Source organism: Mastigoproctus giganteus, chromosome 9 (genome assembly GCF_048544385.1).
Source record: "Mastigoproctus giganteus isolate SK-2022 chromosome 9, ASM4854438v1, whole genome shotgun sequence".
Classification (NCBI taxonomy): Eukaryota; Metazoa; Arthropoda; class Arachnida; order Uropygi; family Thelyphonidae; genus Mastigoproctus; species Mastigoproctus giganteus.
This window is the reverse complement of record NC_143583.1, coordinates 53,847,339-53,874,181: the sequence shown is the minus strand read 5'-3', so window position 1 is coordinate 53,874,181 and position 26,843 is coordinate 53,847,339. Positions and strand designations below refer to the sequence as shown.

At 36.3% G+C, this 26,843-nt stretch overlaps 1 protein-coding gene across 1 annotated transcript; it reads right to left on the bottom strand.

Annotated features, from left to right (window-relative positions):
• Nucleotides 1-19,865: 19,865 nt before the first annotated feature.
• LOC150080235 (F-box/LRR-repeat protein 18-like) lies at nucleotides 19,866-21,953 on the bottom strand. The gene has a single exon (XM_090380661.1). The coding sequence runs from the start codon at nucleotides 21,951-21,953 to the stop codon at nucleotides 19,866-19,868; it is 2,088 nt and encodes a 695-aa protein (XP_090236787.1).
• Nucleotides 21,954-26,843: the final 4,890 nt, after the last annotated feature.

The following is a 26,843-nucleotide window of genomic DNA, read 5'->3' as shown; positions in this document are numbered from 1 at the left end:
ACCAATCACTAATTCCAACATAGACGCACATCACCTTCGCTAAATTGTCCCAAACGGTTACCAAAGGAAGATCAACAACGGCAAACGTATTAAAAAAACTCTTCTGAATTCAGCAAGAACTTAATGAAAAAGCCCAAATAGATATAGTATACTTTAAAATTAAACCAGAGAACGACGATGTCTCAATACCAGCCCCATTATTAATCTTCGAAGATTATTTTGAAATGAACGGCAACATAATAAACGCACACAATTAACTGGGATAATCGAAATAAGAAATGTGAAAGAAATCCATGTGAATATGGAATATAACTTAACCGTCACTTCTGGGTATCCCCGAGGGACAGTTTTATCAACCGTGTTATTTTCTACAGCTCTTGAACTTGCTTTAATCAAAAGACTAACTTCCCCTATACAATTGGCGTAAAATTCATAATTACATCCAAAGTTCCTGACTCTACTCTAGGGATATGTAAGCACGAAAATACTGAATTTATAAATTTCTAACCGTAAGATCTCAAAACATAACCTTGGACATCACCAAATCAGCCCAACTCACCATTACTGACAGGCAGATCAAGAAAAACATTTCAATCTATCTAGATGAAATTCAAGTAACGAAAGTAAAGCTCAACTGGATTTAGTCCTCATGTGGGATGAGAACCTTCAACCCACACTTTTGCCCTAGCAAAATCTGACCTTTTTGCCTTTCGGGATTTAAATAGGAGATAACTAGTATTCGAAATTTTGAGATGTCATGAACTACATTCTAAAATGGCTATAGCGCAATATGTGTCTAATGTATGGTCTTCAGCTACTTTGACAAACATCTGTTCCTTCTTTGAATTGAACACTGGCTTAGATGCCTAGAAAGACATGAGTTCAAATCCCATCGTTGACATGAGGAATTTTTATGGGCCTTTTTCACAACGTGACTGAGTTAGTTGGTGTCAGGCGAAGATAGCATAGTTTTTTATATCGGAAACTCGGCAAATTGACCACAGAAAATACAGTGCAATGTGGCTTAAAATACAACAAACCATATTATATACGGCCCTGATGCCCCTAAACTGCAACAAACCAAACATCTGATATCAGGACCATTCCTAACCGACCAACTAGACTATAAGCAGGAGCGCACCCAAAATTCCATTTATTCCTCACCAGCCTTAAAGAGCTGGGTAGATATATTTCCTAGTAAACACTATGGATATGTTCAACATGCTACGAGTAGACCCAACAAAATAATGTGAAGATAAAAACTACAGGAAGCAGCTCTACCAATCTACTCCAACCAGTGGTAAGCATTTCGTAGGGTAAATGAATTGTATTTAAAAAATATATAGAAATTTATACTCTTAAAAGATTTAAATTCCAGGAATGATAAATACCACCGTCATCTTGTATTGGAATAGCTAAATCACTGTCAATCTGTATACATGACTACGTAAACCATTTTCAATCTGTATATAGACCAGGCCAACTATCGTAAGAAATAATAGACGAGTCCTTTACGATTTTGAATAAAAATATTACCATTAACATTTTTTTAGAATTCCACATGATTTTAAAATTAAATTTGTCAGGTATTTGTTTCCATTGCTGTATACCTAAAGTATAAAGAATGCGAAAAATATAACATAAAAAAGCCATAACAAACTAATAGGAAATCTGAATCGTGAATATATTATATCAACTAATTAATAATTACTTACATGTATAATGAAATAATTAATAACTAATATTGACTAATTTAATTAATATAATAGCTGAAACTGTAATACTTTAACTGAGAGGTCGTTGCTTACCCTCAGTTTATATTTGAAATTTTTGTGAAGGTATCAAAAGATAAAATAAACTTTCGAATCGCATTACATAACGCAAACGTAAATTGCAATCATTATGCCTCTTATTATTTTTGCAATTTCCTTTATTTTCGAACTTTTTAAAATTAAAGTTTATTTATAATCTGATTTATAATTTATAAATGAAATTATAAATTAATTTATAATTTTCGTTTTTGCTGATATCACATTTTCCTTTAATTTGATACTATGCGTATAGGACATTCCTTTTCACTAGAATTTCAAATATTTGGACTATTAATAAATAAAATTATGAGCCTGTGATATGTATTAGGACAATATCTTTTTTTTTTTATCCAATGTAACAGTGGATTTAGTTTCTGCTCGTGCTAATATATTACGCCATTCGTTTTTTACATTCCAGAATGATACATTTGAAAGGTCCAAATAGGTCATTGTGACTTTCACAGTAGTAGAGTCACGATTTCGACGCCAAATATAGTGAGAGGAATTTTTTTTTATCCATATTTTTCTAGCTAAACAAGTTAGAAAACAGGACAGCTGACAGTATAGCTTGCAGGTGTTTATGTATACAGTACAGTATAGGTAAGAAAGAATAAACTGACACTGATAGAGGCTGGTTATGAAACATTACTAAAATGTGATGCTACGACATTGCAAATTCAGCTCTCTTCAAAATATTTGTTAATTAAATAAACTAATTAATTTTTTTCTGGATTTTGCAAACTATATATACGAATTAAAAGTTTATCGGATAGCAACTGAAGACGAGCATTGCATGCAAATAGAAAAATTACCTTTACCAGTTTCCTGGGTTTTTTTTTGTCTGGATATTTATTATGTATTCTTGTAGAGCCAGCTGCATAAGTTATTGAAACTAAGAGTGAAGTTACCAGGTAGAATATCAAATGTTCGTTATCTTTCAACGGCATTGGCGTAAATTTGTGGAAGTTTCAATTTAAATTATGAGGATTTATATGCAAGTTTTTCTTGACCACAAAATATTCGGTAGTATAATGTATTTTCAGTAGCTTACATTAGATTTATATATCAGTTTAGCAAATGATTAATCAGCCAAACTATCTTTATAGTTAGTGTTTGGTTGTACAAAGTGGAAACCAGGCAACTAAGGACATGTATTCAGTATATATCGCTTCTGTACACTGCATATAATGAATGATCAATTTGCCTGTTTATCAGAATGAAGATCTCGGGTTTTTGGAGACATAGGTGGGACATATTTAAAGTGGATTAATTGCATAAGAGGTGGCAACTTGTCATAAAAAAATAATAATTTAAAGACAGAAAACGGTAACCTATTTAACGAGCTAATTGTATTACTCGGAGTTTTCATTTCACCCCACTCTGTCCAAACTGAATAATTTTCAGCCAAAGAAAATTTTTCTTTCTCTTTTAAGGCACATTAGCATCTATCATAATGCACCTATTATTTTCACAAAGTCCGTACGTCTGCATGTAATAATTTGTCACCTAATGGATTGGTTTACCTAAAATTTTGTATTTGGCTCTTTTAGAAAAATTCGTGGAGCCATCTCAAATTTCATTAAAATCAGGCCAACAGAAATCCTTCAATTATTATTTCATATTTTTATTTCATGCTTAGAGAGGCAATATGAAAAGAAAAACTGGAAATGAGCGAAGAAATAAATAAATTATGTATCTAAAATTTTTTAAAAATATTAAATATGAGGCAAATACAGTTAAAGTTATAAGCCAAATAATAAATTTAGATCGGCGTCACCTGACCACGCCGAGGACCAAATACTGTGAAATATCAATAATAACATACGTTTTAAGTTATTATTTTCATTACTAATATGATATTTTACTTTTGCAAATGCTTGAAGTATTATTTATTAAGTGTAAAAAAGAAATGAGAGAGTGAGAGATTCAGAAATGCACGTTCTGTAGGCATCTAATTTTGGAATCAAATAGCTTACAGAAATAACAGAGCATATTTTTAGAAAAAAGATCACGCTATTTGCAATGTAGTTAGGAAAGGACCTTAATGGATCACATTATTCGTGGTTATGGCATCTTTGTTCCATGCCTATGTGACCGTTAAAACATTAGTGTTGAGTGTGATGATAATCAGCCTATGCAACCACGAAGAATGGATTTTCTAATATCTTATGTTACGCTCAAGTAACTTTCTATTCATTTGTTTGTTTAGTTCAATTAATTCTCTTTTCCAAAAAAATTTAGAAACGCTTTCCTGACTCTCCAAGAAAATCCGCAGTCCACTGAATACTCTGATGCCATTCTTCAGGGGACTACTTAGAACAGTTTCGAAACCACTCATTAATTAATGAATGCAATATAGCAATCAAAACGAGAAACGCAGACAAATTCTTCAAATTCCACACTTTTGAAGAATTCGTCTGCTCACACTGTTTAAAATCAGCCATTTTCATGAAAAAAATTCTAATGAACATTAAAATTTTTATAGAATTATTGACTGATTCATCAGTATTAACATAAAAATGAAAAATAAAAGCTTTATAAAAACTGTTTATAAAAAATAAAATAAATCTTAATGAATAAGATTTTTTAAAATTATTTTTTTGTGTTGGAACACCATCGATGACATGTAAAATCGTTATGATTTTCCATATTCGAGATAAAAAACTGAGAATTAAAAAATGCTTCGAAAAGAGGCTCATCCAAACGTTCTACTTGTAATTAAGTAGCTATTTCTAATAAGCATTACCATGACTTAATTAAAATGTCATGGCACACGGATTCTGAAAGGTTAAAAAGTGTCCGGAACGGAACATTTAATTGAGTTGCCGCGGAAAACTAAATTATTTCAAAAAAAAACAAATTTAAAAAAGTAATGTATTTTTATTTTTTAAATCAGAAAAAGGTCATCGTAAACTATCATGTGCAATGAATTGGATTCTGGATAAAAAGTTTAGTTCCGTATTTTCTATTTTATTTATTTATTTGTTATTTATGGTTGTTAGTGTTTTGTTGTATTTTTTGTGATTAATTACGAAAACCATAAGTCACTGTACTTTATTCCAATCATTAAATAAGAATATTCTCTCTCTTTTTGTTGTTTTGCTGCAGGTCCAAAATATTAAAATTGCATGATGCAGAAGTTCAAAAATTATTCACGAGAGCAATGTTTGCAAACAGGTCGACGCTCCTTTCACTACTGTAACTTTAATTACGAGTATTTTTCTGAATAATAAGAAAACAGGTACGAAAAACTATTTCCCACAGGCCGTTTCTAGTCCTTTCTCCACCTCTGTGATAGCCCAAGCATCGCTTTTAATTACTCAACCCTGCAAGCCTAAAATATCTGATGGTTTGATCAGGTAGCAGTAGGCAGTCAATTCCTCGAACTTCCGCATTAATTGTTGACGACTTCCGACTTGCCATTCAAATACACCTCATGGGTCTCAGACTACGTGCTGCTTACATGCCTGTTGGGCGTTTCATACCGCCGGACAAGTGCCCTTGGGAATTTCATCTCCAAAAAATTTCAAATTCGTTTCCTAACAAAAAAAAAAAAAAAAAAAGAAAAAAGAAAATGAAAGAGAGGATATTCATATGTCTTGCCTGTTACGTAATGGAAATATTCATTCTACAAACATATTATTATTATTAAATCAGCTTATTTATTTACAAAACAACTTCCTCATTGAACAGCTTTGACTAAGTGTGCAGAGGATACTAGTAAAGATCCCGCTGCAATAATTTAACATAACTCATACATTAGACTTACACATTCTTGACTCTCTGAAGAAATATTGATATTACAGCAATTTTTAAAGTTTATTTACAATTTACATGAAAGTAAGGTAGTGTTGCTATTTATGGGTTAAATATACTATCACATGATAACAGTCCTAGTGTATAAGGTGGTGTACGTTTCCTTTTCAGTATTGTTATTATTATCTGTAGTAGTACTAGGAAATAATGCAGGGAAGAAAGCTTAGACAGCATCAGCCAAAATATATATATATATATATATTCGCCCCCTCATCTGTCCATCCCCCTCTAATAATATGTCTAACTCTTCCTTAAATTTATTCAAAGTACCCACTTCCACAACACCAGATGGTGGTGATGTGTTTCAACAATCAATTTCTCTCTGACTGAGTGCAAATTTTCATACATCTATCCTGCAGCAATCCTTTTCAATTTGTGTCCAATTTTTTGTATTGTCTGAGAAAGGGTTAGTAATACCATCATCATTAAGTTTACGCATTCCGTTTAAAGCCTTAAACACCTCAATCAGGTCTTCTTGCAAGTGCCCAGTTTACAAGCATTACAATTTGGATAACCGAAGTCTTTTGTGGTAAGTGTCCTCCCTTTACGTCTTGACTAATTTGGTTGCTTTTCTCTGCACCTATTTCAAGGGATATAAGATGAGGCTCCCAGACCAGTATGCAGTTGTCAAGATGTGGCCTAACCATTTCCTTATACAATGGGATAATCATCTCCTTGTCTCTGCCGGCAAAGCGCCTGTGTTTCATTGACAGATCTCCATAAATTATTCTAGCGACCGGTCTGCACTGCTCAGAAAACTTCACATCGGACTCTATGGTTACACCTCGGTTTCTTTCGTTATCTACCACTTGAGTGTGGTACCACTTAATTGCTATAATACTCTGGTTACAGTCGCCAATATGAATACCTTGCATTTTTCAATATTAAACCTCAGTTTACACTTTTCAGCCCCACTGCCTATTAAACAAGACCTAGACATTAATTTATCTGGTGTTTTCTGCAGCCTTAATTATTTTTATTATCTACTTTACTAACCTTTGTATCATCTGCAAACTCAGACAATAAACATGACATGCCTTCACCAATATCATTAATAAATACAGTAATGTAAAAAGTAAGGAGCCTAGCAATGAAACCAGATGTATCTCACTAATAACATTAGTTCAAGAAGAGTAGTGCCCATTTATAACCACGCTTCATCTTCTACTGCCTAACCATCTCTTTATACATCTCAATAATTTGCCTCTAATACCACACTGCTCTAATTTGAACTTTGAACAGTAGTCTTTCATATGTAACAGTGTCAAAAGTTAACTGAAATCTAAATACGTATATTGTGATTTCAAAATTATTATTTGCATCCAGTTCCTTTATTACTATGGTAATAAAATAAAATAATTTAGCTCCCAGTTATAACTTGATGTACTTCTGGATACTTTGTGTTTGAATTGGTATAATAATACTTGTTGTTCTAAAGACACTGTGATGCCAGTTTCGTTGACTACCCTTCTATACAAGGGATTTATTGCTTGGTAAGAAATCGTTTGCACATATTGTCTATTGGTTGCTTTTGGAATCACAGTTATACCATGAAGTAAAAGAAGACATGTTCCTACAAGTTCATAATGTAGTTGGGGCTATGCGTTGCTGCATATCTGTTAGTTGTAGTGTAGTCAAGACCAGAATAACTTCAAATTCAAGTCACCATTCAATTTACCAGTCAGTAGATTAACTAATATATTTTTAAGGAAAAGATAATAGAGATGTCGGTTTTGGTCGATTCCCTGGACCTCAAAGGAGGCAAGACCACTTTGCTACCTCTTCCTGATCGGTTTGATTCGACAATTTCAGCAAGCAATTCACCTCGAGAAATGTTTAGCAAATTACCAAAAAAATATACTGAAAACTATCGAATCCGAATGAAGAAGATGGGCTGCTGCCAAATTGTCAATGTCTGTGCAAAGTACCGAGCTGCCTTTATGTTTTGAAATATTCATGGGCATAGTGGATGCCTTACTAGAAGGACCGTGCTTGTCGTATTGCATTTGGACATCTACCAGTTAAAATGAATAAATTGAAGTTCTGGGATAGAGGGAGAGGTTTTGTGATTATTACATACAACTAGATATGTTGAATACGCTTTCTTTTATTGTTCTGAAAAAATGTTCCTTTTTCCAGCTGAGGGACATACCATTACGATAAGTACATTATACGGATGTTTCTCGTTCAACTGTCAAAAGAATAAAACCTGTTATATTTATTGTCAACGAAATTGAGCACTATATTTGGAAGGTCAAAAAACTTGGAGTGATATTCTCGACATCTGTACTTGCAATCTATGATATGGTGAGATGTTGGATCCTCCCTGATACTCCTCAAAATCGTTTGGTCTGTGACATATCCGATATCACCTACAACCGCATGCCATCTTGCAACATACAGACTCAACGTCCATCTGAACTTGATCTGAATCTGGATAGAGCCTGATCGCTTTCAGAGAACTTTTGATAAGGAGCATGATCCCGTTTCCCTTTCAACCCTTCTTGTTTCTCCCAAACACGCTGCATTCAGCATAATGAAATTCTTCGTTTCCTCATCTCTGTATGGTACCTTGTCTCAGTTAGTCCTAATATATTATAATTCGTTGACTTAGTGAAGAGTTCAAATTCGTTTAAGTTATTTAAAATACTCCTGGAATTACTTATCTAGACAAATGAAATTTCGTATTTTTTGGCTTTTTATGACCCTGCTACATCCATTATAGTTGCTTGAACGCATTCTCCGGTGGTATGTTACTGCTGATGGTTTTTGCACATATTTCAATGTTTTTGGTTTTTTTTTTTTTTTTTGTGTATGAGGCAATTACAAGTCAGACATTCACAGAGAGAGTGGAAGTGAGATTTTGGCTCATACCATTAACCGAGTTAACTGGACTTGGGAAAGGATGGTGAGTTTTATTCCGAACACTTGCATTTTTCATCCCGGAAATATACAAACTGATCGTAAAACACACTTGATCTACAGACACGATATGTGCTGACTGCTCTTCACTTATGTGCCTATTCTAAACAACTCGTCTGACTGGACGTTATAATAATCATATCCAGAATACAATAATGACTTAAGATTAATATTATTTTAATTAACAATTAGTGGCAGTCACGTACAATTAATCTCAACCAAGGTCATATAAAGTAAAACTTAATATAACCAACATTCAATTTCACCCAGATAGTAACTACTGTATGATTTACAATCCACTGTATCTGGGTTATCGTTGAGTATTCTTGTAAGCTGGAAGAGGCATTTCCTTATTGCCTAAGAAAATGAACACAAAGCCATCCCCCATTCTGTTAGGGATAAGGTGTGATTCACCTACCGGAAGAAATGTTATATCTATTTCTCTCAGACCTTGTAATGCTAGAATTTCATAGCAAATGGAATGCACGTGCCATCAGCCATCCATCACTATCGCATGCTTGCTCCTCTCACGCCACAGCGCGCATAATTTGCGTGCAGAAAGATTGTAAAGCTGCTTGATTCCTGTTGAACCACATGGGCAAGGTTAGAGGCCATTTCTAAATGCTCATGCCGAAACCATCCACAGGGCACTGTGTTCCGTAACTTCCAGGAAGTTATGAAACAATAATGTTTTATCTGGTTCATATTCAGGACTTTCATTTTGCTTCCTACCTCCATGTGTGGGCGAAAATTGTACGTATTCCTGGCAGGAGCACAAAGAAATGCAGGGATAGAGGAGAATTAATGTTACATCACACAGTTCCATAAATATCCAAAGCCAGCTTCTCGGAAATGAATAACCATATCAGGAAGTGGATAATGTTCTATTTAAAAGTTTTCTTTAATCGAGAGCCAAGTTCAGGAAATCTACGCAGCTTCATTTTGTGGGTCAGGGAGGGTCAATCACGTGCAATCCTCATATGCTTCATGTGTGACCAAGTGTTTTCAATTCTAAAAGTTCACAATGCTTTAACCACGCTAAAATAGTGTACTTGGTGGTATCTAAAGGGAATACACTAAATATTAATAATGTTTCAATAAAAATTCCTAAATTATAACAATCCGTGAAAAATCACAGTACTTTTAATAAGTGGAACAAGAACGTGATTTAACATCTTAAAGATTAAAATTAATATTACTAAACAGCACTCTGCTCAGTTAAAAATAGAACATCAAGAATCTTTATTGAGAAACCTCAATGCATACTCTTAATGACTAGGTTGCGTTTCAGGACAAAACCATATTTCGTCTTCAGGCATTGTGAAAGTGTTGAGCGTGGCACATTTCTAAGCACTTCAGTTTTGCTGTGGTATGCAACTACTAGATGGTCATTAGAGGGATGACTTGGAGATAGTTGTTTGGTTACTTTTCTCTGCACCTGTTTCATGGGATCCATTCCTTTCTTAAAATGAGGCTCCCAGACCAGTATGCAGTTGTCAAGATGTGACCTAACCATTTCCTTATACAATGGGATAATCATCTCCTTGTCTCTGCCGGCAAAGCTCCTGTGTTTCATTGACAGAACTCCATAAATTATTCTAGCGACCTGTCTGCACTGCTCAGAAAACTTCACATCAGACTCTACAGTTACACCTCGGTTTCTTTCGTTATCTACCACTTGAGTGTGGTACCACTTAATTGCTATAATACTCTGGTTACAGTCGCCAATATAAATACCTTGCATTTTTCAATATTAAACCTCAGTTTACACTTTTCAGCCCCACTACCTATTAAACAAGACCTAGACATTCATTTATCTAGGGTTTTCTGCAGTAGTATGCCTTAATTCTTTTTATTATCTACTCTGCCAACCTTTGTATCATCTACAAACTCAGACAATAAACATGATGTAGACGTAACTACATACCTTTGCTAATCGTCGAATACGGAGATAATCCACAAGCCACCATGACCACTGCTACTTTTGTATGGTGGATATATCAGGTTAAAAGAATTTTGGGTCGAAAATCTGTCATGTGTTCCAACATACTATCTTCTATTGCTCGAAGGCCTCGCGGGGGTATGCTTTTTGGCGTCAAGATGTTGGGAGTTTCCTTTTTGGGCTGCAAGTTGGTCTCAAGTTCCCTTCTTTTCTCTACTTCAGAGAGCAGAGTAGTAGATCAGAACTGCAGGAGAAGAGAGAAGAGAACGGGCTACCATAATTGAGTTGCAGCCCAGAGCCGTTATACTTTTTAAACAATATTCTTGTTTGTACTCCGGCACGACCACCAGGTCAGTGGAGTTTATAATAAATCATGAATACAAACGTTAATCGTATTTAGCAGTCACGGGCTTGAATCCCGGTCCATTCAAAGAGCGCGTGCTATTGAACTGACGCTCCTCACCACTCGCCATCAGGCTGAGGGGCAAAATCACTTTAGACCCTTTATACACTGGTGTGCAAAACTTAAAGACCAACACTATTTCTAAAGGTTACAACCACAAACTCTTTACTTAAGATACTCTTTACTGACGAGAGTAGATTCAGTCTCAGCAGCGATTCTGGATGTCAGCTAATCTGGCGAGAGATTGGCACACGGTATCACCCTGCAATTATCACTGAAAGGGATCGATATGGCCATCGAGGTGTTCTCGTCTGGAGAGGCGTTATCTTGGATGGAGGTACACAACTCCAGATACTGGCAGATACTGGAAGGAGGTACTGTAACCGGTGCACGCTATGTACTGAGGTAATCCTTCCCCATGTGCGTCTGTTCCGAGGTGCCATTGGCCCCGAGTTCGTGTTTATGGATGATAACGCCACACCCCATCGCACTGTAACTGTTGATATGTTTTTGGAAAGTGAGGACATTGTTCGTATGAACTGGCCTGTCCGTTCCCGCCGATTCAAATTCCATCGAACACATATGGGACGCTCTGGGGAGACGCATAGCCGCACGTCAACACCCACCAGAAAATGTTAACCAGCTGAAGATGGCGCTGACAGAGGAATGGACGATGTTACCCCAAGAACTTATCAACAATATTGTTCTAAGTATGGACGGGCGGTGCAATGCCTGCATCGACATTAGGGCTGCCATATCTCCTACTGAGGGCCACCTCTTCCCTTTGTTCCATCTTTGGCAGTGATGCATCTGTATCATGGCAGCCAGCGCTACGTTGTCATTTTTGAATAAAATCCCTCTGTACCGTTTTGTTTCCGTTGTTGTGTCGGTGTTGTTTCCTTCATCATTTTTGTATCTCATGAGGTTCCTTTGGTATGTTTTTCCCATATCCAGGCCACTCCTATGAGAAGCTACAAGTGAAAACCTGACTGGTCCTTAAAATGTGCACACCAATGTAGTTCTGAGTGTTTTAGATTTAAATTTAGTTGGCCCTCAGTTTGCGCCCCCAACATGTTTATAAGTGCTGTCCTGTGCAGACTGCGCACATAATGTTGTAAATACTCTTTTGATTCCAAGAAACAGAGCCTTCTTCCATCATTCCATAAGCAATATACTTCTCTATTGGAGCAGTGTCTTTTATTTAGATTAGTGCAATACCAAGGTAACTCGTGGTGCCTCCACAATATGAGATCAATATGTTAAGTAGCAAACTCAGTTTGTTCATAGCCACATAAGGAAAGAGGCTATGCCCAACATGTACAGTGACTCGTCTCTTGGATTTAATTCAAGTGTTGTAATTATTATTTTTGGTGTAGCTTGTTTACTAAATAACATGCGTTTATTTGCTTACATCAAATGATATAATTTGCTCTTTTGCTTCCACCACGTGGCGCACTATAGCCACAGACGCCGATGCACCTAAAAAATTCCCAAACAAACAAACAGCTTCCACCATTTCTCTTTATAATAAATTAAATATAAATAGAAAGCGCCCGTCAGGGCAGCATTGCGAATATTCGTCCTTTCAATTGTAGTCAACCTGGGTAAGAGTCTGTTGATAGATGGAGCCACATGTCTGACATTCCTTGAAAGAAAAGGGAATTTTATTCAACTTTTATTTATTTTTAAAGGCTTAAATAAAGAAACAAAGAATCTTATCGAAACCGTTTTTTTTAAGGTAATGAACCTTAGACAAATTGAGGATTGGAAAACAAAAAAAAATAAATAATAATAATAAACTTGAAAATACTGAATTTGAATTTCTATGTAATTCAATTTTCTCAGTTTTTCATGCCACGCTAGATGTGAATATAACTCCAAGTTACAATAAATAAATAAATAAATAAAAAATAATAAAATTAAAAATATGCTATGCTTACAAATTTGGATATTATTGGAATTAGGCGATCACTGTATATGAGATCTCCAATGTACCATTTTTCATTATTATTTAAATTTACTTCACAAAATACTTCATGCTGAAGCATTTTAAAAGTACTATATTTATAGCTACGTAATTAGTGGATCAGATCGGCACTGGTCCTAGAGTTTAGTGACCGATGCGAGAATTAACGTTGGGAAAAAGGATATCAAAGTGATGGTCTTCTTTCCTGGATTGAGGGGAGGGGCAGTTGTGATTAGGGGCCGGCGTTCATTGCGTTATGAATCATCTCTGTGTCAGATGAAGGACATTTTGATGAAGGTTATAAAATTATGATGATGGGACAACCAGTAATCCGTGTATCAGATTGTTGACTACTAATCTAGGATATTAAAGGTTTTCTAATATTATCCATAATAATGATAATAATAACCATGATGTCTCGGAGTACGGGGACCCCATCTAAAAAAAAAAAAAGAGATTCTTAAACGGGCAAAAGGTCCAATGACGGGCAATAAGCCTGGTGAAATCAGGGAAAGAGCGTCCGTAAGGGAGGATAAGGGGGGACTTGGGATTTATCTGCTTGAGGTCTATGGAACTCTGAGAGGGGAGAGGTTTTCGCTGTTGTGATTGATTCCGGAACTAGGGACCATAGATTCAAACTGCAGGGAAGAAGGAGATTTGTAGGAAGGTTTATTTTCGCCAGGAGTTGGTTAATGGATGAATTGCTTTCATTGATGGTGGAGGCTGGCTGCTGGAGTTTGTTCAGGGATAGGCTGGATGACATACGTGGGGAGGGAATCATATAAGTAGTTTATTATTTAAAAGAAAAATTTTTAGATTTTCTTGAAAAAACCTGGGGCTTCTTTTCCCCAAGTGACTAAATAGTCCAATTAGTATAAGGTATTCAAAGTCATTTTACTTGACCAAATATAATAGAGGGACCCTAGCCTGAGAGAAAATATATATAACCAGGAGCATACAATAAAAATGGGATAATTTTAACAGATACACTGGCGTTCAAAGAAAGTGCATCACCTTAAAATTGTAATTGTCGTTCGAATAACAGTACATGGCAATATTTCTTACAGATTGCATCAGATAAGATTGACACGCGTAGGTGATGACGTAATATTGCATCAGCTATTACTTTCAGCTATATAAGCACGCTCTGCAAGAGTTGCAGTCATTCCTTGCTTGTGTCAGGATGGCGAGTTACGTGCAGTTGACGCCACGAAGAAAGAGTGTTATTGTTGCTTTACGTGAGGAAGGATGTTCATCCCGTCATATTGCTTATAGAGTGTCTTGTAATCAGTCGACAGTGAGTAGATATCTTTCTGAACTCAAGAATACTGGTTTTGCTGATAGGAAAAAAAGGAACCGGATTCAAACGAGTCTCTACGCCAAAACAGGACCGCGTTTTGAAGCGCTTATACCTTAAAAACCGTAAAGCTTCTTCGTCTCAAGTGAAAAGAGAATGGGAAGAACATACAGGAATGGTAGCAAGTGCAGTAAAAGTCAGAAGCCTCTTCAAAAATGAACTTGTAGCCCGTCGTCCTAAGAAGAAGCCCCTCCTCACACAAAAAATGAAAAAGGCCCGATTAATTTGGCGTAAGGAGCATATCAAATGGACCCCCGAGCAGTGGAAGTCAGTTATTTTCTCGGATGATAAGGGGGTGCATTTCGTATCGTGCAAATGATATGGGGGTGCATTTCGTATCGCCGAGTAGGTCACCTGTAGATTATAAAATGTTCCGTAAATGCCAATGGATACCTGGCTATATTGGAAGGCAAATTGCTGCCAACCATTAGAGACCATTTCGACCTGCCAAGTAACTGCATCTTTCAGGACGACTCTGCTCCTTGTCATCTGGGGAAAAGTGTAAGTAGGCACTTCTGTAGTTACTTTAGCTTCATTTCTGCATTAGAGGTTCGACAGTAATGTGTTTACATTTGTTACAGGTGAAAACATGGTTGGAAGAATGGTCCATTACAACTCTTAGCTGGCCAGGAAACAGCCCGGACCTGAATCCTACAGAGAACTGTTGGCATCGTGTGGAATCTGCTGTTGCCAGAAAGAAACCAAAGATCCTTCGTGAACTTCATAATTCGTGTTTGGAACCACGAACTATCAGTTGATTATCTTCAGAAATTGATCTTGTCAAGGCCTCGACGGTGTGCTGCTGTCATCAGGGCCAGAGGCGGTTCAACTAAATATTAGTTTTCACCTGGTAAACTTTTCATTTTTTTTTACATTTAAAATGATAAACTGAAGCAAATTGAGGTCTTCTGATAACATTTCAGCCATAATTGTCGTGTTTACCAAAACTGTTGTATAAAGGTTGCAAATGCTCATTTTGGAATATTTTGAGAGCATCTGTCAAATATTACTTAACTTTGCCTCAACTATTAATAAATATCTTTTGTTTATATTTCTATTTGTGATGCTAGTCATTAATGTAACATACCATCTGGAAAAGGGTTAGAAATGTGAAATTCCTAGGTGATGCACTCTCTTTGAACACCAGTGTATATATTTATTTACAAATAAATGGAAGTTATTTAGCTAATTATACGTTCTTGTTGTTTGTTAGTTCTTGGCGCATCGGCTTCTGTGACCATAATGCACCTCTCAAAGTTTTGCATTTTCTACTCTGATCTCTTGCAATTGCCATTCAAATTAAAGAATTTGATTATAAAAGCCTATTAATTTTAAATAGTGGAAGACCTCTTGTATATTATTTTCTTCACTTAAAATGTTTTTCAGAGTAGCTAATTATACGTGTTTCTAAATCATTTTTCCTTGTTTTTCTAGTATGCTAAGCAAATGTGAGAAAAACACAAGAATTCTTCCAGGCTAGCTGTGATGGAGGAAGTGTACGTCATCAAGTTAAAAGGTCCACATTCATTATCAACTTCCGAATCGTCTGCAACAGACGCCGAAGGAACCTTAAAGAAAATCACCATAGGCCTGGGGATGCTCCACGTTCTTACTGGATGTCTATCTGTGTTGTTTGGTGTTCTGGGTCTCTTTCTGGAGTTCGAATCTTCCTTCACCGGAGCAGGGGTGTGGTGTGGTCTCGTGTTTATGGTTACTGGTGCTTCGGCTTTGTATCCTTGGAGACTCCGTCAATGTTTCAGGTGTCGAATGAAAATCATTTTCGTGCTTTCAGTGGCATCTACATCTACAGCTACAGTATTCCTAATTCTTGGACTTCTCGGTGTTGCTAACTTCCATTCCTTCCCGAGAGTGTTTGGAGAAAGTGCTCAGATATGCGCTAATTCTATTATCACAGCTTTCATTGAACTCGTGGTTTCTGTGGTGTCCTCATGCATCACTGGTAATGCCATCTGGAAGTGTTTAGGAATATCGGCGTGCGGGAAAACAAGTCAGGAGATACCAAAACGTATGATAGTAGCAACTAAAATTAGTGGAGCTGGCTTAGGAGGTTTAATTGACTCCGAGGTGGTCCGCCATGTCAGTCCTAACTGTGTTGTGTCTTTCCGACAACGGGAAGAGGTCAAAGAGGCATTACGGAGAGTGCAGGATTTTGTAAGGGACAGCCATTTTCAATCTTATGCAGACGATAGTTTTACTTGTTCCGAAATAAGTTCGAATGACGAACGAGAACTTGGAGTAGATTCTGAAAATTGGAGGAACGAGGTTATGTCGATGTGCCTTCCACCTCCTGTGACTACAAGCACCGAAGAGGAAGTACACGAAAATAGTAGAGAAGAAAGTTGATAACACTGAGCTGAGTGAATTACTTGTTTACCAATACCAAAATAACGTAGATATTTAACAATGTACCTGAAGCTTTGCATAATTGTGTATTAAAGAAAACTTAATAAAATCGATTTAAAATAAGACATTTCCACCCCAAGTATTTTAATTAGTTTATTGGTATGCAAAGAACAATTGGTACAATTAAATACAAAATAATGTCCCAACAACTAAATAAAATTGAGTACGTTTCAATACCGAAATCGGACTTCAGGGCTAGGTTTTTTTTTTTTTTTTTTGGGAGAAGTACTAAAATTTGACCATGGGAGGTTTAACTGGAGTCTAATTGAATAATTATACCCACATTAGTAGGTAAAAGTACATTCGGTGCGCCCAATTGTCTCAATACTTAACGAGGAAACGTGTCTTATTTTAAAGCTTTCATTCTTAGTACTTCACGTAATGTTCCTCTCCAGTTTAACTAATAAAAATCGATTTCTTTTGGTCACTACAGATTAAATTAACGAAATTTCACAGTTCGGTATATGTTCAAGCATTAACCAAAATCTCTGCATACCCATTTTATTTCTATACATTTGTGGAATGCCACTGGTATTCATAAGTCTATTGTAGACGATAACAATTTACAGCCTCAGCAGTAACAAACCTTGTGTTCCCAAATCTCAGTAGCTTCTTTTCTACCTCCACTGGGTAAATTTGTTTATTTTGCATTAAAGAAATTAAGACTACGAGGCGTGTATTTTATCCCTGAAATTACAGTATATATTCTATGGTTGTCTCGCCTGTTTTTTTTTTTTTTTTTTTTTTTCGCCGAATGAAAAACATAAGTGTTCGGGGGAACCGTACAACCCCTATATAGACACCGATTAAATCTGCCACAGTTCCAGAAGTCCTATTATTAATTCCTCCCCTGTTAATGGAGATCAGAAATTTTCTGCACGGGAAATAACGACTATCTTCGGGGGTAGGGGAGTTACACCTGGTATTATCGGCCTACATTTCTGAAAACTGGCCAGGCTCTTTTCTTATCAAGCCAAAAATTTTTAAACGTTAATGTTAATTGCATAGTGGTTTGAAGCTTATTTATCAGACTTCCTAATATATTAGGAAAAATCACTTTTGCCTGTTATCCATCTTCAATTTGCATAATGTGTGATAAAACTTACGTTATTTAATGGGGAGAATTTCTCCCCCAAGTGAAATATTGATAAATACAATGGTCCGTTGCTGAAATAGCTTAGATGATTCTAGTATATAAAGTTAACCTGCATTCAGCTTAATCAACTTAGAATCGATTTTTTTCAGTATTTCGTCTCCATTCCTCTGATACATATTCGCATGTATTCACTGGGAAGGAAAGTTTTTATCGGCTCATTAGTAATGACCTGATTACGTGTGCGTTAAATCAATCACCGAAACGTTCCTATTTCCCTTTGCCACGATTTAAAGTGGAATATGGGGCGATAAAATACTGAAAACTATAAACACAAGCCAAGCAAATCGATAATTTTCATGTATTAACTTCACCAGTTGTGTAAACAAAATGTCCAATATACGGTTTGCACTTTTAAGTTAACGATATTTAAATTTAAGATTGTTTGACAGAATGAATTTCTTTTATTTCATATTGTATTTATTCTAATCTGCGATTGAATAAATGCAAACACAGACATTAGCAAAAGTACCGATCCTTAGTCTCAGGAGAAAATGTAGAAGGGAAGAATGTAAACATTCTTTAAACTTCCACCACATTAAAGTTCATTATGGAAATCCTCTTATGAAAATTAATTACTATGATAATCCTCTGTAACCCGAATATCAAACAGTATTTCTGCTAGTTGGCTCAAAATATTGTATAATGAGATGAAGTAACACTCATTAGTTTCCATAATTTAGTATGCCTTGCAGTGGAGGCCCGACGATTGGTTTGGAACGGTTATTAAAGAACCTATTCGACAATCTGACAGAGCAGAATTCATACTTTCGCCACTGTTTAAGAATATAGCCATAAAAGCGATGAAAGACTGTTAGGGTTGCCCTTTCATCCCCTCCCATTCATATTCGGGGACAAATGGTTTAAGGGTAAATATAGAAAATAAAATATTCTATTCTGTATTTCCAGGGATGGATATTAAAACTATGAATTTAATAATTATATAAAATTAGTTTTTAAATCATGTGGAGTTATGGACGGACAATTCGCTAATGTGATTGTTCATTGCTATTAAAATTCATTTAAACCTCAACCCCCCCCCCCCCCACCTACAAGATCAAATCGTTTAATCTTCAAAATTGAGGAACGAATTTAATCCATAAACAAACTAATGTTTCCGTCACTAATTGTACAAACAAGACAACTATTAAAAATAAGTTATGAATATAGAGATTTATAACTTTCAATTCTTGCAAAAACATTTAAGCCTTGGCTAATGAAACAAAACCATTTTGAAATATGATTTCTTGGACTTGAATGTCCATTGTAGAAGTAGCCATTCAATTGACCATGTTTTCTATTAGCTACATATCTAGAGCAGTGTCAAGAAATCCTCCCCCATATAACTACTTCGAAAGTAGCCACGGTCTCGAGATACTTAATTTAAGTGTATCCCTACTTCAAATAGAATAGGGTAGTTGCACAATTATGTAAACTTCAAAACTAAATTCGACAAGTAATTAAAGAATTTTCTGGCATAGTTGTTCTACAAAACATGCTTCTTTTGTTTCTGCCCATCAAAATATGCTTGGCAATAGACCAGGCGACCATATTCTATCCCCAGATAGAACTTAAAATCAATACAGAAGCAACACATTTAAGTAACCCAATTTACTTAATGGAAGAGGAGCATTACGTAGTTACTCGTCTTATGAACATTTTTACTTTAAACGACACTAATCTAACACTTGAGATTTCTATTGAGTAGCAAATAATTGCAATATTATAATAAAATAGTTTATTCTCCAAAATAGTAGAATAGTATCGTTTTACTCTAGTTTATCTCTATATTTTTCAATTCAACTAATTTGAGAATGCACAGTGATTGAAGTGGTAAACAGCTTTTTATTCAGGTTAAAATAGCAAAATGTACACAAATTCAAAATTAATTTCGATAATTTAAAAACGTGTAGAAAGCATTAAAATCTTTTGTTCATAAAACCCAATGCACAAACTGCTCTAAAATAAAATCGAAATTAAAATTCGAAAGGATAATTTACAGAAAATTATGTATAGACCACACATTAAAAAAAAGGTATAAAACACTAAAATGGTATTGCTCTAAAAGAAATTAAACTAAAGCAAAGTTCGCTACGTTACATGATAGCAAACAAATTCCAGTAAGGTGATATTTACGCAAATTGCAACACGAATGAATATCAGCTTCAGAATCAGATCCCAGTTCCCAATTTAAAATATCCAGGCTGAGTTTTTCGTGTTCCTCCCTCCTTTGATTAAGAACCAACAAGTTATCTAAAAGTTCCTTTTGATTATTACAACGCGAACGAATATGAAGTATCCTTAAATTTTTCATCGCAGCGACTTTAGAAGAAATCAATGAAAGATTGAACGATAGAGATAACTCAAATTCATTATCAAGTATAGGTATGCCTATTAAGCAGAGTCGAAATAATTTGGGAACAGTACAAAGAGCACTCCAGAAACTTTTTGAGTTAAGATCGAGTGTTTCCTGTTGAATTACCAAGTTCGATAAAGATTTCATATTATGCAAATACTTTGCTAAGTCCGTAAGAAAAGTAAATTTACTTCCGGATGAAAAACGCCCGGCAGTAAGATCAAGGTCAAATAAATCTTCGGTTAATTTATTACCAAATGAACCAAGTCGGAGGGTCTCTAGAAGTTTGCAATGAACAGATACGGAACACCAAAAATATCCGGAATTAACACAAGGGAAGAACAGAAGAGTTAAGGATTTTAATAATCGCAACGTTGACAAGTTAGATAAATCGTGATCTATACACTCGACATGTCTGAAGGCAGAATGACGACATCCTCGCAGGTCGAATTCTTCAACGAGTTGACAATTTTCGACAATGGAAGCTAAAGATGCATGAGCAGCGGTGGGAATTACTCTAAGGCGTCTGAAAATCATGCTTGCTTCAACGCTTGACATAATTTCCTTACCTTCGGGAATATCACTAAACGCACATATGGAAATTGCAAGCTTTTTCAAGTTCCTTAAGTAAGCAATAGCGTAACAAACTCCACTATTTTCAAAAAAATGAGATTCCACTAAGTTTAATTCAGTAATATTGGAGCACGCGTTAGCGAAAGCAGAAGTTAATTCGAAATCGAGCATTGGATCCCAGTCAGAGACAGAAACACGAAGTTTACGTAGCTTTTCCCCTCCAAACCTAGAAATGGTTGCTAGATTCTCTCTAGAAGCCGCGAATCCAGAGAGTTCGAAGTATTCGATTGCAGACGGGGGGAGTTGATTGAAGATAAACTCCGTTGCATTGTAATCGATATTATAAAGAGATAGATGAGTGACATGTCTAAGGTTTTGTATGATGATGTCTGTAGTAACCGGGTTTATAGTCAATTGATCTGAAAACCATGAAATTTTCTTCAGTTTTAGGTCCTTATTTCTTGTTGTCAAAACGGTATTTATAATATCTCGAAATGACATTTCTCTAATAGTCCGGGATTGCATCGTGGACATAGTTTCCGAGGTAAATAGAAAACCCTCTATAAAAGGTAAGTTACAAGTCACGTGATAACGGCTTAAAAACAACGGAGCGCGATAATAACCGCGCAATGATTCTGTTACTAAATGCAAATAACAATTCTGTAATTCGCTACACTTTGAAAGAAGTCCTTGAAGGACTACTAGATGTAATGAGTCTACGTTCAGTTCTAAGTACAAGCATCGAATATTTTTAAATTTTTCAGAGGGTAAACATGTGAAGGAATTCATCACTTGAAAATTATTACACTTAGTACATTGCACAGTCCACGACACCGTTGTGAGGAAGGTCAGCTCACTTATGATGTCCGAAAGAATCAGAAGTCCAATTACGCAATTCGTTATGTGTAAATTCTGCAGATTTTTGCACTTCTTTATACATCCATGAAGCACTTCCTCTTCGATCCAGTAACAGTTTCTCAAGTCAAGCGTTGTAATATTCGTTGATCGTGCTTCATTTGAGAAATAGGAACAAAATTCTTGCAGCGATAATCTCCTTGTTCTAGGAAAGACTGTTTTACCCACAACTTCTCTACTGCAGACTAGGGAGGCAAACCTATCATTTACTCTTTCAATGCTTAGAACATCATTAGGCTCCAAGTATGAGAAAACTTGGAGAAGTACTTCGTCAGAAAAGTCCAAAATTGTAAAACGTGCCTGAGAATTTCCCATTCTCTTGAAGCTAATAAAACTTTAATCTTGGAGTCCCTTCTGGAATTAAATCTCTGTCTTTTATTTTTTTTCACAGCCGCCTACTAATGCTCGACAAATTAAAACGTTCCTCAAATACACCATGCACTAAAATACTTATTAAAATGGAGGTCAGTACAAGCTAGAAATCTTCAGGGGAACTGAACATCTAATCTGATAGGTTGCGATTAGACAGACGCGTATATATTGCAGAAGTCATAATGGAGCTTACCAATTCATAAAGGGAGGGTTTTGCAATAATGGGGAAATAAAAAACATAACATCATACAGCACACCTATTCAGTAGCATCACTTAAGATATAATTAATGTGCCAGAACTGATAGACCGAATGATTTGATTCTGTTACGATAGTGTTTTTATTTGTTTTTCATTAATTACGTTTAATTATTCGAAATTTCGGTTAATTATTATTTTGCTTCTTAGGATTTCCTCTGTGCAAATTCGAAAAAAAAACCAAACAGCTGCTCAATGCAAAATGAAATCTGTAGGCTCCCCAACCCTAAATCGAGACCAGCAATGGAGATAAATAATAAATGTGCCACGAAAAGTACACAAGAAAATACACCGGCACGCTGCCACTCATATTATTATTAATTTTTATATGAAAACAAATTTGTTTTATGGTCTATCAGCTACATTTAGTTGTGAAAACCAGAATATTATTCAGTATCGAAGTTCTCATTAGAAACTTTCAATTTTTAAATATCACTAAGAGCTATTTACTAATGGAATTTTATATTTGTCCAGCCATTCCAAATGGCAAGGCCCAAATATAAAATAGAAATGGCATGTGGAACAGCAAGACAAAAAATGTTTGTCTTGTTGTGAAACTTGATATGCAAAAAGGATAGGAGGAACAGGAATAGGATATGTCTGCAGGGAAAAAAGTTGATGACGTTGTAGAGCAGATATCATCTTTTAAGGGCACAAAGGGTGATATTGTTGTATACGTTGGCGCTAATGACATTAAGAGTAGGAGATCTCTGCAAACTTACTTAACAAGTACAGGGCAATGTTCAAAAAAAGTTGCGAATTAGGGTTAAATTTGAAAGTGTCTGCAATTCTGCTCAAACACGATAGGGTGGAGTATATGATGAGAGCCTTGTTAATCAATTTGGCCTTGGAGAGACTGTGCAAGGCTCAAGGGTAGAATTTTTTCCAGTGTTTATTAACAAGAGAGAATGCATATACAGGAATGGGATACTCTTAAATAGAAGGGGCGCAAGAATATTTGCTGATTCTATCAAGGCAGTGTTAGGTGGGTCAGAAAAAACTGCTAGCTTGGGGGGATACACAGACTAATAGATTAACAATAGGCGCAGGCAAAGGTGAAAGTGATTCTTTCACTACTTCTATTAGAATGAGCAGCAGCCTTGAAAGTCATGAAACAAGTAAATATACAGGCGGTGTTAGGATAACTAAAAGTACAGGAGCGAGTATACGTGCATGTAGACTTCACATTCATCAAATAAAATTGAAGAATTTGACGAATTTTCAGAGAAGTGGTGTCGCTGAGATATAGGAATTTAGAATTTCAATATGGGGAAGTTAAATGAGGGAGGGTTTATGCTCTTAAGTTAAGAAGCACATATAATCTGATGCAGTGCATCCAGTTGACATGGGTGGCCAGTGCAATGTTGAGTCAGTTTGGTGGTGTGACATAAACATTGAGAAATCAAAAATGAGAGTAGGAGTGTGTTATAGGTCTAATAACTCTGATCACTACAACGAGCAGCTGCTCAGAGAAATAGAGTGAGCCAGTAAATCAGAATGCCTTCATAATGGGGGATTTTAACTTTCTGGATGTTGACTGGAACTTATGGCTTGGTCACTCACAGACTAGCGAGACTTTTGCGGATTTATTGGATGACTGACATGTTACAGAGCCAATAAGAGGGAGTAATACTCTTAATCTGATTATCAATAGTGATTATTCATGCATTAAGAATCTTCAAATAAATGAACCATTAGGTTGATCACAGGTGTATTGATTTGGGATTTCTTCAAAGAGGTAACTACCATCAAGGGTAAAGAGAGAGGTATTTGCTTTCGTAAGGGTGACTAAAATGGTCTGAGGCAGTTTTCAGATTCTATACAGTGGGACCAACTGACGATGTTTCCATCAGCAAATTCTAAATGGGAAGTATTCAAGGAATTATTCGTAAAAGCTACTAGGCTTTTCATACCAACTAAGAAATACTCTTCAAGGTATAGGTCTAAATGGGTGTCAGATGAACTGATTAAATCCTTGACAGAGAAGAAAAGTGCATGGGATGCATATAAATTATCGGGCGATACAGAAGCCTATGGTAGATATAAATTAGTCTATAATCAAGTCACAAAGGACGCCAGGCAAGCAAAGGCAGATTATAAGAAATCGTTGGCAAAGGATGCAACAAAAACAGCAAAGACTTGTTTACGTATGTAAACTCTAGAAGGAAGGGAATGAATTAAATTGATCCGCTTGATATTGATGGTTCGATTGTTGATGATTCTGCTCAGGTTGCTGACAAACTGAATGAGTATTTGGCATCTACGTTCAACATGAGGAATTCTTTAGCGAAGGGGATCCCAGATGTTTATGAAGCTCTAACATGGAGCTAAATAATTTTGCAATAATTGAGAGGAAATTGGTACAGAAATCGTTGAAGTTAAACATAAGAAAGGCACCTGGGGTGGCTGGGATATGCACAAAAAAAATTATTATTTTAGGGTTGCCCGTAATTGCGTATGTGTCTGTAAATTGCTTATGTTCTATGGTTGATTTGCCTGTTTTGCTGGACGAAAAAACCCCAGTTACTGGGGAGAAAAACCTTGCTATCTACGCCTGAAACCAACTAACTCAGCCACGGAGTGAAAAAAGCCCATTAAAGTTCCTCGCATCATCGACGGGATTCGAACCCAGGCCTTTTCCACCCGGTGTGGGGAGGACGGTGACGATACCACTGTGCTACCCGCGCAGACATGGGATATGCACAGTTATATCAAGAGAAGCAGCGAAAGAAATAAGCAAACCCTTAGCCATAATCATGAGAGTATCTTTGGATTCAGGGGAGGTCCCCGCTGACTGCAGCTGTGCGAATGTATCTCCAAGAGGAGATCTAAGGGTGTCACCAGTAATTACAGACTGTTAATTTAACTTCTGTTCCAGGGGATATAATGGAGTCACCGACAAAAGAATCAATACAGGATTATCTGGACAAGGCCGCAATTATACTTCAGATACAGCATGAATTTGTTAAGGGGAAATCTTATTTGACCAACTTAATCGGTTATTACGATGCAGTCACAGAGGAACTGGATGAAAAAAATGATTTTGATAACAGATACTTGGAATTCAGGAAAGATTTTGATACTGTTGCACATAAAGACTGCCGTACAAATTTAAGCAGCGTGGCATTAAGGGCAATTTGCTGTATGGATAAAGAGGTGGGTTGAGTGGAAGAAGACAGGGAGTGGTAATCAATGAACACTGCTGTCGTGGACAAATGTTAATAGTAGAGCCCACCAGAGTTTGGTGTTGAGCCCATTGTTGTTTTCTACATTTATCAGCAATATTGATGAAGGCATGTCTTGATGCAAATGTACATGATACAAATGTTGGCAGGGTGGTTAAAGACAGTAATGACGGTATATTATTGCAAAACGATCTTGAAAAATTAGATACATCCGCTGGCAAATGGCAATTGATGTTTAACTTTAATAAATGCAATGTACTGCATATGGGTAGCAGTAATCCCAGACTAACGTACCAACTGTGTGGTACTACTCAGAGAAATGGATAATGAAAAAAAACCTAGGGGTAATTGTGCAGTCAATATGAAATTCTCTCAGCAACGTAGACTGGCTGCAAGGAAAGTTCATGGGGTTCTGTCACTGATATACAGAAATTTTGCTACAGGGATAAAAGGTAATTATCCCATTGTATAAAGCAGTGGTCAGGCCACATCTTGAGTACTGCATACAAGTCTGGAGGCCGTATTCAGTAAGGATGAGAAGCTGCTGGAATGAGTACAGAGAAAAGTAACAAGATTGGTGAGCGGAACGAAGGGATGCTCTTTCCAAGATCTGAACTCAGATCTGCGAATTACCGCGTCTGGAGAGTAGAGACTGGAGGTGATCTGATTGAGATGTTTAAAATGCTTTGACTGGATTGAGCAAGCCCAATGCTGATGATGGTATTCTTTTTCTTGCTCAGACTACATGCATGAGGAGGCACACATTGAAATTGAGGAAGAACGTTTGCAGAATAGATGTGCGGAAAATAGCCTTTAGCCATCTGTTGTTATGGAAGTTGATAGTTTAAATAAGTGAAGGAAGAACTAGACAAACTATTAAAGGGAATGGACAGGTGAAATGTTAGGTATCCTGTTTTTTTTTTTTTTTCGGCTGATGCTGTATAAGCTTGCTTTCTTGCATCATTTGGCACTGATAAAGCTAATGTGGTTAACAAGATGCAGGATATTTCAGAGACTGCTGGTAGTCATTGCGGTACAAGTAAACACATGGGTTGTGTTAGAGTAGCTAAGAATAGAAACAGGTGCATGTATACCTGCGTGTACACCAATGCTAGGAGTTTGGTAAATAAATTTGATGAATTTGAGGTATTGCTCAAAACATCAAAGGCAGATATTGTTGGGATATCAGAGACGTGGTGTCACACAGATATAAGGAATGCAGAACTGGAATTTGGGGAGTACAACGTCTACAGAAAGGATAGACAGGATAGGAAGGGAGGAGGGGTTATGCTGTTAATTAAGAAACACATAAAGTCCAAGGAAGTGAAGCCAGTCGACATCGATGGACAGGGCAGTGTCGAGTCAGTTTGGTGTGACATAAGCATAGGTAAA